Genomic DNA, 17,852 nt, shown 5'->3' with positions numbered 1-17,852 from the left:
ACTTTGAATGCCTATCGATTCTTTTTGAGAAGACCATAAAACCAGTCTAGCAGCGTGAAAAGTTTCAAATGAAGGTGAAGCCCTTCATATTTAATGTTTTTATGTAGCTACAGTGTAGTTTGAGGCAGGTGGAACACTACAATTGTTGTAGTAACACAAGTAAGCCAGCCCGTACATCGCTCAGTTCCAGCTGTCACTACCATGTTTTTCCGCCGCCAAATACAGCAAAAGCTGTAGGTTGTATTGGCATTTCTAGGGCATAGTGATACTGTATATTAAATTTGTTAGGTCCTGTGGAAGCGTTTTTGGCGTGTTTCTCCCCAGTGACTCGGATACAAGCCTTCAAAGAGCTTGTTTCACCTGAAAAAACTATTAAAAGTTCAATAAAACGTCTATACTACCAGTAACTTAAAAAATCGCTTCCACAGGACCTAGATATTTTAGTTGTTTAGCCACTTGTGTTGAAATTATAAGGATTCAGTAATCTGTTAGTCTGGTTTTTGGCGGCGCGTTTTTATAAAACATCGCTCTATTGTAGACCACACACCCAAGAACAGTCGTTGTTCTGTAGTAAAAACAAACAAGCACAATTAGTTGTATTGCTAACATAGCACAGTTGTTGAAATTATTTAACCCTGCTTGGTTTAAAGCAGGTTTGGTAATTTGTTCCGCCCACGCATTTTAAACTATTCAAATTTGTGTGCTATTTCTCTGTCACGACATAAATGGGCCACAACATACTATGTCATGTCATGACTATCATGGCATCCCTAATCCCTATTCTGTGGTGCAAATTTTGCTCCTTTACTCTAATAACCTAATATAGCTAGCCCCAAAAAGTCCAGCCTTTTGGCCACCATTTTTAACCTGCCACATGTTAGTGTGTGTATTAACAGAAACTACCAAAATGCCAAATTGCCATATACACAACTAAATCTCCTTCATCACTATAATACCTGTATAATAAACTGCATTACAAACCTTACGTATTATGCAAAAATATGTTATTCAAAAACAATTCTGGCCAAGTCATAATTCCCAATATCCAGTGGTTGGTGCTGTTGAGGATGCTACAGTGTAAAAAGCAGCTACACATCGTAAGCGTAGTAACCGGCTCTGTTCAATAGCAAACTAATTAAAAATAGCTACACACATTGGTGTACAACTACACAGTGTCTAGATGAGGATAAAACTATATACACAGTAGAGAAACAAGTGGTCAGGTAGCCATCTGAAATTTATCAATCATATAGGGAAGCTCTCAACAAAGTCATTGTCAGTTGGTGGCAGTTCATCACTGTCATCCACAACTAGTGTATAGTTCAGTCCCTTGTGTTTGTTGCCAGAGCTGACTGATCTGATGTAGCAGTCTACATTGTCAATATCAAAGTGTGTCTCTACTCCTTCACTGACAAACTCCCCCTGTGAATAAAACACATGTGCTTTACTCCTGTGAAATACATGCGCTATCATACGTGTACTGTTTTATGTGAATTTTGCAAACCTCCAAATCACACATTCATACCTTACACATAAATATATATATATATATATAAAGCTGAAAAGTTGTCTGTCTGTCTACATTCTTTCCTCGTAACGCCGCTAACTCGACAACCAAAGCATGTATCCACATGGGATTTTAACGAAATTAAGCACTCATCATCTGGCAACTCCAAGTTTGTTGTTACCGCACAATAAACAGCTCAGCTGGTAAAGCACCTCCTTGAAGTTGTTGCAGTTACTGCTGTGTATAGGGTGTGGGTTCGATTCCCGACTGTGACAAAAATTCTTTTTTCATTTTGTATACCTTTTTGGAGCATACTTTTCTACTTCAACTTTCTTTTCTCATAGTAAATTCATAACATCTTGGTATTGCTTCACAGTATATGAACTGTCGGAAAAGTATACCGTAGTACATTTGATAGGTATAGTGGGCAGGCCAATTGGGTGAATGTTTGTCTGTATGTTTGTCCCGTGTGTTCTATTAGAGTTAATTCTTTGTTATAGTAGACATCCGCTGAGGTTTTTATTGCATCACTCGAACACCGACTCCGAGGACGTTTACAAATTGAAGGTGTTAGTGGAGTGTCTTACTGTTTTAGAAAATGGTCTGCCAGCAGTGAAAAGGGCATCGTAGCTATGCCTTGCGCCATTGCTAGTGACGGTGTCACGCACAAGGCTGCATGGGAAGGCTAACTTACTTTCAAGGCTTAGTCACTGAGACAGCACTTTTATTGGTGTCACCATGTCTCATGTAAACAAAGTGAAAGTGGAGAAAGACAGCTAGCAGAATTACTGTATAATGGTGCTGGCTTGTCATGTTGCATGGCAACGCAACCCATTTTCTAGGAAAGCAAATGGGTTCGATTCCCGACTGTGACAAAACAATGAAGCCCATTTTCTGAAGTTGAACCATCTCTACAACCATTATCAGGCATAGATCGGCTAATGTTGAGGATACAGGCCCTTGCCAATGGTTTTTGGGAACGTGGACAGAAAGCTCAGGGTGTTTAATCCTTTAGCTCCCACACACTGTTCAGTATCTTTACCCACGTGCAGAGCTAGAGAAGAAAAAATATGAAGAGAGGATTCGTGAAGTAGAAGATAGAACATTTTCTCCTTTAGTATTTTCATGCACTGGAGGCATGGGTCCTTTGGCCACATTGGTGTACAAGAGAATAGCCACGCTGCTATCAGAAAAAAATGGACGGTCTTACAGTAAGACCCTGTACTGGCTAAGATGTAAACTGAGTTTTTCCTACTCCATGCAGCCATCCCTTGTTGGAAAAGTTCTAGATCTTCCTACGACCACTTTGGTCACAAAGAGTCAAGTCTGCAGCTATTGACCTTGTGAGAACAGAAGGTAGGATCAGTTCATTTGACTAGTTAAGTAGTAGTATATACATTCTCTTATGTGCGCTGTTGGGCCATACCTATTTGAAAAGTTGTTGCTCGGATTTATTTTACAACAAAATGGGTCAGTTGGTAGGCAAAAAAACAAAACAAAAAACAACTAGCTAAATTATTTTTAGATATGTACATGCTGGTTACAAGCCATATAATACCGTACGCAAGGAAATTTTGACGTCAAAAAAATTTGACGAATTTGACAAATCGGTTTAAGGTTACGGGATACTGTAAACCCACATGTACACTATTAATCATTTTTCATGATTAGGGGTTTGATTTTTCTTAATACATTGTTATCAAATATTTATACATTCTTAACTTCTCATTAATCGACATGGAATTCAAATGTTGTTATGGAAACATGAGTTGTCCCCATGCCAATTAGTGAAAACCATGAACCAAAAATCAGACCAATGAAGAACCATGAGAACTTACTAACAATTCTAAGGTTTGAAGAACATCACTTGTGAGGGACTGACAAGAGGATTTGTGAATAATGTGTATAGCTACTGAAATATGACTACAATATGGCCTAAAGCAAGACACTGTGATCACAAAATTAATTTTTAAATTGATATCACAAGCACTATAAACATTATTTCTAACAAATGGCTCCATCAGGACCTAGACAAGAAGCCAAACTAGTAGTCTGTTTATACAAAATGTTAACAACTAGTTTGACAGTCCTGATTTTTGGTTCAGGAAAATATCGCCATTAGTCAGCAAAACTACGCATGCGCTTACAGGTGAGCCAGTTGCTAAGTGTGTTGTATCTATGTTATCTTGTACTGTTACGTGTGTTTTCTTGTACCTTGTACCTGTCCAGTCAGCACGCTATGATTCTTCCAACAATTTAAGCCTGTTACCAGCTGATACACAACACAACAACACCAAGCCCGCCTTAATTACGTAATAAAATTTTTGTTTGACAGTCGCTCAGTGTCGCTCCCGTAACCTTAATTCGTCAAATTTAAATTCATCAAATATTTATAAGCGCCCTTAAAAGTACAGGTTTTGCCTACAATTTCTTCATTTTCGTCAACATTTTATTCGTCAAATCTGCTGAAGTCTAAATTCGTCAAATTTTTTTGACGTCAAAATTTCCTTGCGTACGGTAGATCAGTAAGTCACATTAAAGCTGTATGCAGACCTATCAAATCCTTTCTAATACATAACTATTAAAACCGGATAAACATAGCTAGTAGTTCAATGAGTACTGCACTGATGCTATCATAGATTTTCTTTGCCAGGGATGAGGAACATGCTGGTTTAACGTTTACAGATAGCTAGCATTATATTTGAAGTCAAAATTGTACCAGCTGACTGTTCTATTAGAGTATCTCGATCTTTTGCAGCAATTTTTAAGGTGCCATGTGATTAAATTTTTTTCTTTTCTTAATTAAAATCTGTGCAAAAATGGGTCAGTGAGGTCCGAACAATGACTTTTCAAATAGGTATGGCCTTAGCTAATTGTAATTTGTTTGTTCAAAAAAAAAAATATCACAATATGACGTAAATTGCAATTAACGGTTTCGTAATTGTATTCTTGGTTGTATGTCATTGTACCTTGCGTTGTAGAATGCTAATTGACTATAACAGAGAGTAACGTCATTATTATTGATGAAGAACAGGAGGTGGAATTGCAGCAGCAGTGGTGGTGGCGGCGGCAGCAGCAGTTACCAACGTGAAGGTAAACAGCCATCATGGTACAAAAACTATTCTTGGATACTATATAGAGATATTCCATCTCCATAGTAACAAAATAGGCACTGTAATTCCTCAATTTAGAAGGACAATTAGTTTTAAAATTCTCATAGAAACTTGCTGGAAGGGTTTGGGGTTGCTCTGAAGATATTTATGGGGTTGGCTATGCCTACCAATACTGCCAAGCTGTCATGAAGAAAAAGTGGGAATAGTTTTATGGTGATATTTTTTTGGGCAAGAAAACCCAAACCTCCATGGTCCCTATTATACAGAACTACAGACTGAAGGTTGAGAATTTGTTGTAAAGAACCTTTAGTGATATGCTGACAAGAAAATATGTTTCCCAAGAAATTTGGAGCAAATGCATGGCCTACAACAAAGTCATAGAATCAGTTACGTGTTCAATAACTATTACCAATATGTTAATAGAACAACCGATGGATTATACATTTACTATTCAGATGACCTTTTAATACACAAATTTCCTGTAAGCACAAAATTCAAGTTGGATATAAAACACAAGTCCAGTCCTACTTGGAGATTTTAATCTCACAATATCACTGCATATGAACATGACAATACTAACATAACTGAATTCAATTTCCTGTCAAAATTGTGATACAAATAATAAATAGTGGTATCAAGACTTAATAATGTTCAAATCAGATCAAAATATTGTACAGTCTAGCTAAGATATCCCTATAAATACATTACTTAGTGACTTACTCTGGTCTCAACTTTCTCCCCATCAAGGTACACATCCATGTTGGTGATCTCTGCAAGGGAAAAAAAGATATGGCATGGCATAGGATGGGATTAACTAAAAATACTACAACGATAGATCTCTAAACAAGTGAAGATAAAAGGAAGGGCTTCTGGAAACCTCACACATTACTTGAAGCATGAGTGAAACTTGAGGAAGAATCCACAATGGCACGGGGCTCAGTCAAACACTGCTTTCATAGTTTATGATAGCTACATGAATTACTGGTTTGTCTGATAGAAATACTCTAATAAAGCAGTCAACCAATAGCAACTACATTGATAGAACAGTCACTCAGTTGCAACATGACTAAATTTAATAGAAGATACTGTAGGTAGAGTCAAAGTTCCGAAGTGTACCGTATCTGTGCATATTGTACTTTGCGTGGGAGGATCAAAGCGATGCCACGTATCGTATTCTCCATACAATACTAATTAGCTGCATAACTATGAGTCATACAGTACAGTTATGCAGCTAATTGGGCAAATACAGTACAGTTATGCGGAGAATTTATTTGTGGAATGTTATGTAAACAACACACTGTAAATCGCTAAAACCAGCCAAACTAATCCTACGAGTTCGTTCTACGGCTAGGAATAGATTGTATAAACACTTACTGATCGTCTGATCACGAAGCTTTTTAAACACAACTCCACTAAGACAGCATGATTGATCACGTGCGTGACATTGTAAATCACTAAAACTAGCTAAACTAATCCTATTAGTTCATTCTACAACTAGAAATAGATTAGTTAAACACTTACTGATATCCTTATCACTTAAAATCGCAGCAGTTTGAGTACTAGAGAAAATCGTTTCGAGCCAGATGACCATGAAGTACAATATAACACTTAAAGCACCGCCTTGCTTGTGTGTACAAAAAATACAGTACTTGGGGGGTGTCTCAAGGCAAATACAGCACGAGGCGAAGCCGAATGCTGTATAAGCTTCTCAACACACCCCCTCGTACTGTATTTTCTGTACACATGAGCAGCGGTGCTTTAGTTCTAACATAGAGTACAGTAAGTTGGATAATTGGGGAGATACAGTGGAAATAGACTCTGGTAATTAGGCACATGTGCTTACAATTTTCAAAGGAATTTGTTACTATGTGTACCAGTATAGGATGCTTTTAACCCAGCCTTTGGTGTTTAATTACTCAATCTGTTGATGGTTTAGCAGACACACCCTAAACAAAAACTTGGGTTGCTACATTACAACACTTGTACTGAACTACATATTTTTAGTTTTTGGGATGCATACCACTTTATACTAGGACCAAGAAATGATGCAATAGTTATAATAACAAGCTAACTATATATCGATATATCGTGATATTTTCCTGTTGCTAATACCATGTATTCAAATTTCAATAAAGCTGAACACTAGCTTAGAATGTTTCTGCTAGAAGAGCATTATTTGTGCTTGCCTCAGCAATTTGGATACCAGTTTTTGTCAAGGAAACAGTAATCCTGAGGAGCTATTATTATTACAGGTAGGTCAAGCAATAACTGGAATCTAGGGTGTGAAAAGAAATGTTAAATAAACAACCTCACTCAGACAACACAATTGATCATGTGACATTGTAACTAGCCAAACCAATTTGTTCTATGACTAGAAATAGATTATACCAGGAGCACATCAAATCCTATGGACAAGGGAACATGTAACTCCATAAACAGCAAAGTTCAAAATGGCTGCCGTGTACTATAATAAGTAACTTTTAAAATTTCCTAATTAGGATATTATGCGGAGGTACATGCTCGAGTACGTCACGTTTCTGCTGCGACGAAGCAAAGCTATGGAAACGAAGTTCAATGGAACGACGAAGGAATAGTAGCACAGACTTAGCTGGACAGTCTTTTTATAGTCACTAATCATGCAAAATCATACAAAATTACTGCACTTGACTATTCCAAGCTCTAGCTCTACCTTCAATTCCACAATCTTCCTACCAAAGCAGCTTTATACAAGACAATGGAGTAGCAGCGCATTAGTGTATCCCTGTTGCATGCAAGAATGATGTAACCAATTATATACAAGATAACACTGGATGCCATGTTTGAATTTCACCTGTAGTATTATTATTATTGGTAGTGTACAGAGTTACACGCTCCCTTGTCCATAAGATTCGATGAGCTCCTGATTATACAAACACTTTAACAAAACAGTTTACAGAGATGATACTCCAAACAAGACAACAAGTACTAGTTAAAGCACTGCCGCACATACAATATGGAAATAAAAGCACAAGGGCATGGGCGAGAGACTAATATAGCCTGAGGTGAAGCCAAGTGCTATATTAGGCTCGAGACCATGCCTGAGTGCTTTCATTTTCATATTGTACAAGCATAGCAGTGCTTAGAGTGCTTTCTTGTTGTTTCGCTTGGAGTGTTCATTTCATGAATTTGAATCGTGTCGGTTTTCGACGATCAGACGATCAGACAATCGGTAAGTGTCTATGTAGTACAGTTGTGGTAGTAATACAAGCAAATAGTATCATTTTGGCTACTTTTGGCAATTAGTAATGTTACGCACGTAATCTTGTTTTTCATATTTATTTTCCAATCAATGCATAACTGTTCTTTATTTTCCGTAACTGTACTTTATTGTGATGCAAATGGACAATATAGCACACTTGAATGCGTTACAGAAAATAGAGCACTTTTTCCGCTTTGATCTCGCCAACACAAAGTACTTTAATATAATACTTAAAGCACTGCCTATGCTTGTGTATATAAATAATACAACACTCGTGGGGTGTCATGAAACTATAATATTCAACTTTGCCTTGTGCTACATAAGCCCCCCTCATGCTGTATTTTTCATATACACATGCGGCAATGCTTTAACTACAATGCCAGACACAAAATACTAGATATAAAAATTTTGCAAGAAAACTTGCATAATTACAATAGCTACACTATTACTGTATTTTTCAGAACGCTTTTATGATATTCGCGGATTGGCATTTCCCCCCTCAAATTTGCAGAAAATGGCATTGACCGAGTATTACAGGTGCATAAAAGAAGCCAAAATTTCCCCCCTTGAAAAAATCCAACTACACGGTATAAGAAATTCACAGTAGACTAGTCCCTGGTATAATGGTGCTACATAATTTTGAGAATTATGGGTCACTGATCTGTGAAGATGATTCTGGAAATACAGGCACTAAGAATAAAATATTGTTGAGATTATTTATCTATGAGTATGGGAATAAAGATCAATAAACTTTAATTAGGGCATTCAATTACTCTAATAGAGCAGTCAGGCCACAATATGCTAATCATTCTATAAAACGTGTGCATCTTGTACCTCACAAAGTCCCTGAACACATTGATTTTAGATTTTAAATATCCTAGCCTAAGTAGCTACCTACTTTTGCTTGAGAAAGTCTGCAAATAGCACAACTCTGTAATTATGGGTACAGAGCTGTTGTTATCATTTATGCCTACAAGTTAATTATTCATGGTAAAAAAAATCTCTTAAGATGAAAAGCTTTAGCTACAATACACTTGCTTGGATGGTATCATACATGTACATATGCCTACAGGTCCACCAATGTTTTAACTAGTCTGGCACGGCCGACCCTTTTATGTCACTCAGCACTTGCTGTCTGCATACTGGACTTGTGCACATTGCCACTATAGTGGTAGCACCAATCAAATCACAGCATATTTAAATAACTGAACAGTGACGAATGAAACCATAGACACCATTGTCCCAAGGGTAAAGTACGAGGAAATGTATCTACGGTAACTATGCATGGTCTTACTGGAAGAGAATGAAGTGCACCGTTATACTGTATACAGAAGCTTAGCTCCAATATGCAGTTGTGACCAGAACCTTTTACAGCGAGTGCCACCCAACATGAGCAGCATAAAAGGGTAGCAGTATGTCTAACACTATTTTATCATAATTCCAGGGACACTGGATTAGTCTACATACACCTGTATCTCTTTGTAAAAGAATGGAACATATGCACGTACAGCCGCACACATTACATTACACACAGACAAAAATTGGCATAAAAATGTGATATTATTTTACACACAGTGTCGTTCCTAAGTGCAAAATTGACACACAATTGGCAAGTGGGGAAGTTCCTAAGTGCAAAATTGACACACAATTGGCAAGTGGGGAAGGCCATATGCACGTCAAATAGCTAGGCAACTATGTAGATCAAAATCTCAGCACAACACTCTTGTACACTGACAACTAAACACAGGTGTGGTATAATAAACATAATACATGTACCAGTCAGGGATACTGCCCAGTGGTAGACAGGCAGTATACTAAGTGCTTTTGCTTGGAAATCACAATGTTCAATACTAGTCTTGCATCGCCTATTTTTCTACATCAAGCACTTAACAATTAGAGCCATGACAGAGAAAAAGTGATCTGGGGCAAGGGCCTAGCCACACAAGACTAGCTCTCATTGCTACATTACCTGGCTCTACGGATACTTTTCAGCATCTTTGTGGTATTGCTAAAGCACAGCCAACTGGTTGGTGTAAAACACCATGGAAGAAGACCTGTGGATGGTGTAAATTCATCAAGTCATACTTCAAAATGGTGCCACATCTGCCAAGTAAAAAAATCACCCCCAGGCACTCCACTAATTCATAACCCATCCTATACCTCTGAGACCAGCTCATCTTACCTAGTACGACTCGGTGTGGTTGCCTGTTGATATTCGGTAACCAGGTCCTTGTATTCTTCTTTTCCGCCTCTGCGAACCTCTTCAGTGACTTGCCCTCAATCTCCAACGTGTACTCGAAAGTCCAGCCATTGGATACTATGGAGATTTGAGCACTCCGACCACTGATTTTGAACTTCTCTACTCCGACTAGTGAAAACATCCAGTTCTTGCGCATCAGTTCTACTCCGTCCACGTTCACTGCTCTCTTGCCTGAGGTGGTGCCGTGCTCGAACGTTATCGTGTGTACTCCATCTGGTAGGGTTATCTTCCAAAGATGTACGATATCCCCTGGATTCGGTGATGACATTTTACAAAACTAAATCTTGCTGTTACTAGGATACCATATATTTTCATAGGCGCTATCCGCTGTTTAGAACAATATGTCTGTACGTGTGTGTCCTTTGAACTTCTACCGGTAGTAGTTGCATAATAGGGTTAGCATCTATGGTTGCATGGCAAATGACCTGGTAGCACAATCTGTCACCCAAACCATGCACTGGAGAAAACCCTGCGTTGTATTGGTTGGGTTAGCTATGCAAGGTACCTACCTGGGGTTAGTATCTATGGCTATACCACTGTATGTTAGTTTATCGTAGCTAGAGCCATGTCACCCTTGCATTGCCTAACATACAAAAAAAAAAGAAATAGGGTACACTATTCAAATGATGGCAGGTAGCATTTGGGAAGCAGTTAGTTACAGTAAGGCAGCATCCCTCAGTGAGCTTCTGGCCAGATAGACTACAGTGCACTTCTAAACACATTATTAAAGATAACCCCAGCTCTCAAAGAAAATTTTCTTGCTCTCAAAGATAATGAATTGTACTTTTCCTTTTCATTACCGGCTGACATTTTTCAAATTGATGACGTCACAGGTTTGACCAAAAAGAAGACTGTAACCAAACAACAAGTACTATAACAGCAGTGATAAGTTATGGCGTCGCAAGAAGATAAACCTTTCGCGTGTTCTGTACCAGGTTGTGGACAGGTGAGTATATAAACTAACTGTTGTAACTTTAGCGACGCAAACTTTCTACCGGCCTTTAGTCGCCTTCTTTTACTATCACGAATTACCATTGTACGTTTCGCGCCTTCAGTAGAATATCATCCCTAACACAGAAACAGCTTAGTCACGGTAGTCCCCAAATTAGGGCGTCGCTACAATATCGTAATGTTGCTTTTAGCATTACACGACAATAAATTACATCATTGTTCTCTTCTTCCCCATTACATCATGGAAAGTGCTTCGCCAACAGCGACCATTTGGCCGTACACCAGCAGAAACATGAGCTGTCGCTCAAGTTTGGCAGTCGCCAAGAAGTGGTGATGGGTGAGTGTATGTGTGTTTGTGCGCGTTCTCCTTCCGCTTGTGTCAAGCGCGCCTAGAATATTACCTACTGTTACGTAATAATTTGATTTTAGACCAAACGCCCACACCTACCAGGTTTCTGAAGAACATTGAAGAATCCGGACTATTTGATGAACTGCAGACTAACCCATTTGACCAGGTCAGCCATTTTGTGGTGCAACTGTGTGATTGCAATATGTTGTTACTATTTATAGTTACACCACACCTACCTGCTTAGAATAGCTAGTTTAGCATGTGTTTGTCCCACACTGCACATTACACACTTTTGCAGTTATATTAGTAGTAGTTTCTAAGATGGCAGCTGCTTCTGCTGCTAATGATTGTATATTTTCTATGCAGGACTTCAAGCAGGCTGCTCAAGCTGGCAAGGGGAAAGTAAGTTTTGTATGGTAGTTGTATTTATTTATGATTTAATTTTCCTAAATTACTTAATCAACTTTCTGATGTAACTAATTACCATCATGAGGTAGTTATTTAATTATTGGTGCACTAATTTTTGTGAGGTGATAAAATTTTATTTTATGTTGCCACAGTGGTAAGTTACTTATAAGGTGTGTAATCAATCAGTTGTCATGGTAATGTGGTGATGTCATTTTATGTCACAGAATTTCCCATCAACACCAATCAGGATACAGTTACCTGGTGTAACGTTAACTGTGCCCTCAAGCATTGTGGCATCCCAACTGGTTAACTCACACAGTCTTGTCAGTAGTCAGATATCACAAGACAGCACTATCTCTGAGTCAAGCAGTCAAGAAGATAGCTCCACAGGTATCAGTTTGCAAAGAGCAGAAGTGACTGGTGGGATAACCTTGTTAGTAATGTTGTTTAAGAGTGTGTTGAATGTGAAGGGAATTCCAGATCCCAGGCTGTGTGGGTCCTTCACCATCTGGTCTAGGAATTTTTTTTTTCTGCATTCAACAAGTTTCATTGTCAAGATACTGACTCCTTGCTATAGATCAGTCTTCTTATGGGAATATGACCGCCAACTGCCTAAATTATTGCTTTAGGCAAAACTGCACAAACTAGTGTCCGCGATAGTAGTGTACTGTAGATGGCCATGGAAAGAATACCTTTGCTGCTAGGTGTGTTTCCAAGGTTTGCTAAACTTGGAAAAATACAAGCATGGTATATGTGTAGGCATCCTTCTTGGTTACTCCATGTTGAATGTTTCCTGCATTGTTTGTTTCCATTCACCAGTTGTCCTGCCTGTGATGCTGAAGGAACTGGACAGGTCCAACCTCTCCCAACTGTTGTGGTAATTCCAGCACACTTGTTGCAATACCGGCTAGTTATGTTTCCATATTTTTATATGCCCCATCAAGACCCCAGTAATAATCGTAGGCAATAACACAGACAGTTGTGGCTACATGGAACTAATAACCTAAGTCAATTGTATTGAGGTTTACAGTATACCATTAATCCATTTACTTGGGCAAACGTTAGTGAATGCTCTATCTATAGCCATCCACTTTCAATGGACCATTGAATCCTGAAAGCCACAGGATGAAAATTTTGTGTGCAGGAGGTCTGAAATTTGCTTCCCTCAAAATTTTATATCCCATATGTGTTATGTATATAGCAAATGTGGACATTTGAGGACACCTAGACACTTTATTTAGGATCTTAAGTACATAAACTGACCTACGTAGACAATCAGGACACTGTTGTATCAAACTGTAGTGCAATGGGCAAGATATTCACAAAGTTGCCTGCATGTTGAGGTACAGCTGTAGCTAACTTTTTTCATGTTGATTATACTGGTAGTGTCACTATCCCTGATCTGGCTGTCATACAAATAGAATAGTGTATGGTGCATATATAGTCAATACAACCTTTTGTGACGCTTTTATTCTTCAGTGGGTAATCACCCACAGGTATGACCCCCACAGGTATGATGTAATAATCTCCTGTGTGATGATTGCATCATTTCCCATAGTGATTGTTGCATCAGTCCTTCAGAGCATTTTAGGAGTCTTATATTTTATTACTACTGCAGCAAAATATTGATGAAGAATGTTGGTACATGACCTGACCAGGTATGCTAATTAAAAAAAAACTAGAATTTTTGATTTCATTGCTTATAGCCATCTTCTTGGAGTGCACACTTATTCTATCTTCATTATCACTTATAGTACTATTACTTTGAGTTGTTACAGCAGCTGCAGCACTTTAGTGGCCAGTAACCAGTTACTTAATAATATTACTTGTAGAGTAACGTAACACATTACATGATGAAGTAACGCGTTAGAGGTGCATAGTAGTCAGCGGTTGCATTTGGACCCAAACAGAGTCAGAGTTGCAGGCATGAACCAAGAGTGATAGTGTATGGAGAGTGCCTTTGAGGCCAAGAAATTATGTTTTTTTGTTGCTGAATTACACCAGAGAAACCCGTGTCTTGCTCATGTCACTTATTATTGTAGGGGAGAGTGCCTTTGAGGCCAAGAAATTATGTTTTTTTGTTGCTGAATTACACCAGAGAAACCCGTGTCTTGCTCATGTCACTTATTATTGTAGGCTGGTAGCTTGTATTTAGAAAGTTGGACTTACCTTATAGCTAGTAAAGAATAAATATATTACTAGTTACTGCCCTCAAAATAATGAGTAATATGTAACTCATTTCTTTTTTCTGTGGATAATATGTAACTATAGAGCATTACATGGCGTAGAAGCAAGGAGTAATATACCCAACTCTGTCAGTGGCTGCATATGTTTTGGCAATTGCTATAATTCACTACCTGAATTATTCTTTATTTGGGATTGGTATTGTACTTGTAGAGAGGTGTTTTGGGGGAGAGGGAATAATATGATGGTGTCGTAATTATAAAGGTGTCCAATACACTTTTAGGTATAGGCTATGGCATACATGTAGTATCATTCTATTACAGAAGGCTCCAGTCAAATACCCATCACCATCCCAGTAGCTCCTCCCGCAAATATTGCTAACCCTGATAAAGAGGTATTGTGCATCATGTTGCTATGGTGATGTTGAATGTTTATGTTGGTAGGTACCCAAGGCCACAGCCCCACACAATTCTACTGCTTCAACCTCGATCAAACAGGTAATTCGATACCAAAGCAGCATGATACATGGACATGGCACACACATACACATGCTACACTATACTACACTACACATTCATGCCAGACATGAGTTATACCAAGTACAGGTACTCTATCTGAATATATTGTGCTTTGCGTGGGAGGATCAAAGTGATGCCGCGTATCATATTGTCCATACTGTGCTAATCAACTGTACTGTATGAGTCATACAGTACAGTTATGCGCTTAAATGGGCAAATACAGTACAGTTATGCGCTTAAATGGGCAAATACAGTACAGTTATGCGGAGAATTTGTTTAAGGAATGTTATGTAAACAACACACTGTAAATCGCTAAAACCAGCCAAACTAATCCTACGAGTTCGTTCTACAGCTAGGAATAAATTGTATAAACACTTACTGATCGTCTGATCATGAAGCTTTTTAAACATGACTCCACTAAGACAGCACGATTGATCACATGCATGACATTGTAAATTGCTAAAACTAGCCAAACTAATCCCTATTAGTTCATTCTACAACTAGAAATAGATTAGTTGAACACTTACTGATATCCTTATCACCAAAAATTACAGCAGTTTGAGTACTAGAGAAAATCATTCCAAGCCAGATGCTACCAGGAAGTACATATAACACTTAAAGCACCGCCTTGCTTGTGTGTACGAAAAATACAGTACTCGGGGGTGTCTCAAGCCTCTCAACACACCCCCTCGTGCTATATTTTCCGTACACACGCACAGCCGTGCTTTAACTCTAACTCAAGGGAATACAGTACCAAGTATATTCTGACAGTAATACAACTGTTTTTCTTTTTACTATTGCATTACACATAAGCAACACCTTTGTAAATATGTGCAAGTGTAAAATTCTATTGTTTTGTGGTGCATAAACATTTGCTACTTGTTCAATCTTATATCTGTCAGTGTACAGTAGAATTCTTGTTTAAGCAGAACACATTCAACAAAAAAATGTATAATGTGTTTAGACAGCAGACACTTGTTTTCTTAAAGCAAACACTCTTGGATAGTATTATCAGTGGGATTATTAATATTCTGGCTACATTACAGTGACTACAATGTGATCCTGATGAGAAACAATACATTTTGTAGGTGTAGTAAAAGTACACAGTACTTATTAACCCTTAAGGCACATAAATCACTACATTGGCAATATAAAAGTAATGCACGGAATATGTTAGAGTTAAAGCACCGCTGCACGTGTGTACGGAAAATACAGTACGAGGGTGTGTGTCGAGAGGCTAATACAGCATGAGGCAAAGCCTCGTGCTGTATTTGCCTCGAGACACCTCCAAGTACTATATTTTTCGTACACACAAGCAAGGCGGTGCTTTAAGTGTTATATTGTACTTCCTGGTAGCATCTGGCCCGGAGCGATTTTCTCTAGTACTCAAACCGCTGCGATTTTCGGTGATAAGGATATCAGTAAGTGTTTAACTAATCTATTTCTAGTCATAGAATGAACTAATAGGATTAGTTTGGCTAGTTTTAGCAATTTGCAATGTCACACACGTGATCAATCGTGCTGTCTCGGTGGAGTCGTGTTTAAAAAGCTTCGTGATCAGATGATCAGTAAGTGTTTATGCAATCTATTCCTAGCCATAGAACGAACTCGTAGAACGAACTTGTAGGATTAGTTTGGCTGGTTTTAGCAATTTACAGTGTGTTGTTTATGTAACATTCCACAAATAAATTCTCCGCATAACTGTACTGTATTTGCCCAAGTGTGCTGTATTTGCCCTATTAAGCGCATAACTGTACTGTATGACTCATACAGTACAGTTATGCAGTTGATTAGTACTGTATGGACAATATGATAAGCAGCATCGCTTTGATCCTCCCACGCAAAGTGCAATATGTGCATTTACAAAACTGCTATATACACTCTCAGACATTGCCCCATGCTCGATACATGCACACAAACACTATCCTGTTTGTGATAATTACTATATTTACGTTTTCCTCAGAAGCTTCGTGAGGCACTCCAGAAGAAAGTATCTTCCTCTGTTCCTCAATTCAAGGCTCCCTTCATCACTATCCCAGCCACTCCTGAGATATTACAACAAGCTCTCAGCACTGTCCTACCTGCATCAGGGCTAACTAACACCACTTTCTCTGCCACACCCACTGTTGGCCAAACTATCACCATGGAGACTGATGGTGGTATGAACAGTGACAGCTCAGCTGAACTAACTCCAAGGAGGAGACGCAAGTACAGTGAAACCCCTCCAGAGGAGCCAGAGGAGAAGAGACAAAAGTTCCTAGAGAGAAACAGGCAAGGATTGTCCTATTTTGAGTACCACTGCACCTTCCTGTTCAATGTTCAGAAAACAGATTTATACTCTCACAATACTAGCATTTTATCCTCTAAGCCACTTCTTAGTCTACTTGCATTATTTTTAAAGTCTCTGTAATGAGTCCTTATAGTGGTCATGGTGCCTCAGATGGTGTCTTTTACCAGTATATTATCTTGCAGGGCTGCAGCAATGAGGTGCAGACAGAAGAAGAAGGTTTGGGTGGAGAATTTGGAGAAGAAATCTAAAGATCTAGAACAAACCAACAACCAACTACAGAATGAGGTGACCTACTTGAGGAATGAGGTGCACCAGCTAAAGACAATCCTACTGGCTCATAAGGATTGTCCACTAATAATATCACAACAGCAACAAATAGCAAGAGTCATCCAGCAACTGGGAACAGGTGAGTCATAGTGTACATATTCAGCTGCACATTTTTTTTTACTTTATTCATCTGCAAAAATTACTACGTTGTACACACATACATGTAGCTTCAGCATGTTGGAATTTGATGCTCTCCTGATGGTACAGCCTTAGTCAGTTCTTATTATCATTATCTAGTGGTCACCCCAACAAATTCAGCTACGGTGGAGGCAGCCACAAAGCTAGCTTCCTCTCAAGGAGATGTCACCTTCATCACAACATCGCTAGCTCAACCCATTGATGAAGCGACTGCTCACCAACAACAGCAGCAGTTAGAGAAGTTGATACAGACAGCAACCAGTAACTCTGACACTAATGGACCAGCCAAGAATGAACAATGAACGCTACAACAGGACACATACACACAGAGAACACTTCATTTTTTGTTTTAATTGCCAGATTTATCAGCTTTGTTTTAAAAAACTCTGCAACACAGTACATCAACAATAAGGTATTAGCTTAGCCAGGAGCATGTTAGCATTGTCCATAAGACTTGATGGCTAAGCATGTTGCAAAAGGAGATGCAGGTCCGACTCGGAGGTTCTGTATAGTAAGAAAAAACTTGAGGGATTTACTGTTGTTAAGGAAGGGTCAAGAGTAATTGCCTT

The 17,852-nt window shown here is 38.7% G+C and overlaps 2 protein-coding genes across 4 annotated transcripts; one reads left to right on the top strand and one right to left on the bottom strand.

The window, feature by feature from the left end:
• Positions 1–1,115: 1,115 nt before the first annotated feature.
• On the bottom strand, positions 1,116–11,229 carry LOC136237100 (fas apoptotic inhibitory molecule 1-like). The gene is made up of 3 exons (XM_066027384.1): positions 10,041–11,229; positions 5,341–5,390; positions 1,116–1,422 (listed from the first exon to the last, which is right to left on the bottom strand). Exons 1-3 carry the CDS (start codon positions 10,384–10,386, stop codon positions 1,246–1,248), a joined length of 573 nt encoding a protein of 190 aa, XP_065883456.1. The 5' UTR covers positions 10,387–11,229; the 3' UTR covers positions 1,116–1,245.
• Positions 10,908–17,682, top strand: LOC136237099 (cyclic AMP-dependent transcription factor ATF-2-like). Of its 3 annotated transcripts, none has more exons than XM_066027382.1 (10): positions 10,908–11,064; positions 11,319–11,406; positions 11,499–11,584; positions 11,785–11,820; positions 12,051–12,216; positions 14,334–14,404; positions 14,454–14,507; positions 16,495–16,799; positions 17,001–17,224; positions 17,383–17,682. In XM_066027382.1, the coding sequence occupies exons 1-10, from the start codon at positions 11,011–11,013 to the stop codon at positions 17,583–17,585; spliced, it is 1,287 nt and encodes a 428-aa protein (XP_065883454.1). In that variant the 5' UTR covers positions 10,908–11,010; the 3' UTR covers positions 17,586–17,682. The 3 variants fall into 3 exon arrangements, with proteins under 3 accessions (XP_065883454.1, XP_065883453.1, XP_065883455.1); XM_066027381.1 differs by having other exon boundaries at positions 16,492–16,799; XM_066027383.1 differs by having other exon boundaries at positions 16,492–16,799; positions 17,313–17,453.
• The last annotated feature ends 170 nt before the right edge of the window (positions 17,683–17,852 follow it).

Source organism: Dysidea avara, chromosome 10 (assembly GCF_963678975.1).
Source record: "Dysidea avara chromosome 10, odDysAvar1.4, whole genome shotgun sequence".
Taxonomy (NCBI): Eukaryota; Metazoa; Porifera; class Demospongiae; order Dictyoceratida; family Dysideidae; genus Dysidea; species Dysidea avara.
Note: the sequence above shows the minus strand (reverse complement) of the source record. Positions and strands in the feature narration are given on the sequence as shown.

Coding starts and splice junctions, on each gene's coding strand:
- LOC136237100 (XM_066027384.1), bottom strand. CDS start 10,386: ATGTCATCACCGAATCCAGGGGATATCGTACATCTTTGGAAGATAACC. Junction 5,391..10,040: donor ACCACACCGAGTCGTACTAG/GTAAGATGAGCT, acceptor TTTCCCTTGCAG/AGATCACCAACATGGATGTG. Junction 1,423..5,340: donor GGGAGAAAGTTGAGACCAGA/GTAAGTCACTAA, acceptor TTTTATTCACAG/GGGGAGTTTGTCAGTGAAGG.
- LOC136237099 (XM_066027381.1), top strand. CDS start 11,011: ATGGCGTCGCAAGAAGATAAACCTTTCGCGTGTTCTGTACCAGGTTGT. Junction 12,217..14,333: donor TCAAGAAGATAGCTCCACAG/GTATCAGTTTGC, acceptor ATTCTATTACAG/AAGGCTCCAGTCAAATACCC. Junction 17,225..17,382: donor CATCCAGCAACTGGGAACAG/GTGAGTCATAGT, acceptor ATCATTATCTAG/TGGTCACCCCAACAAATTCA.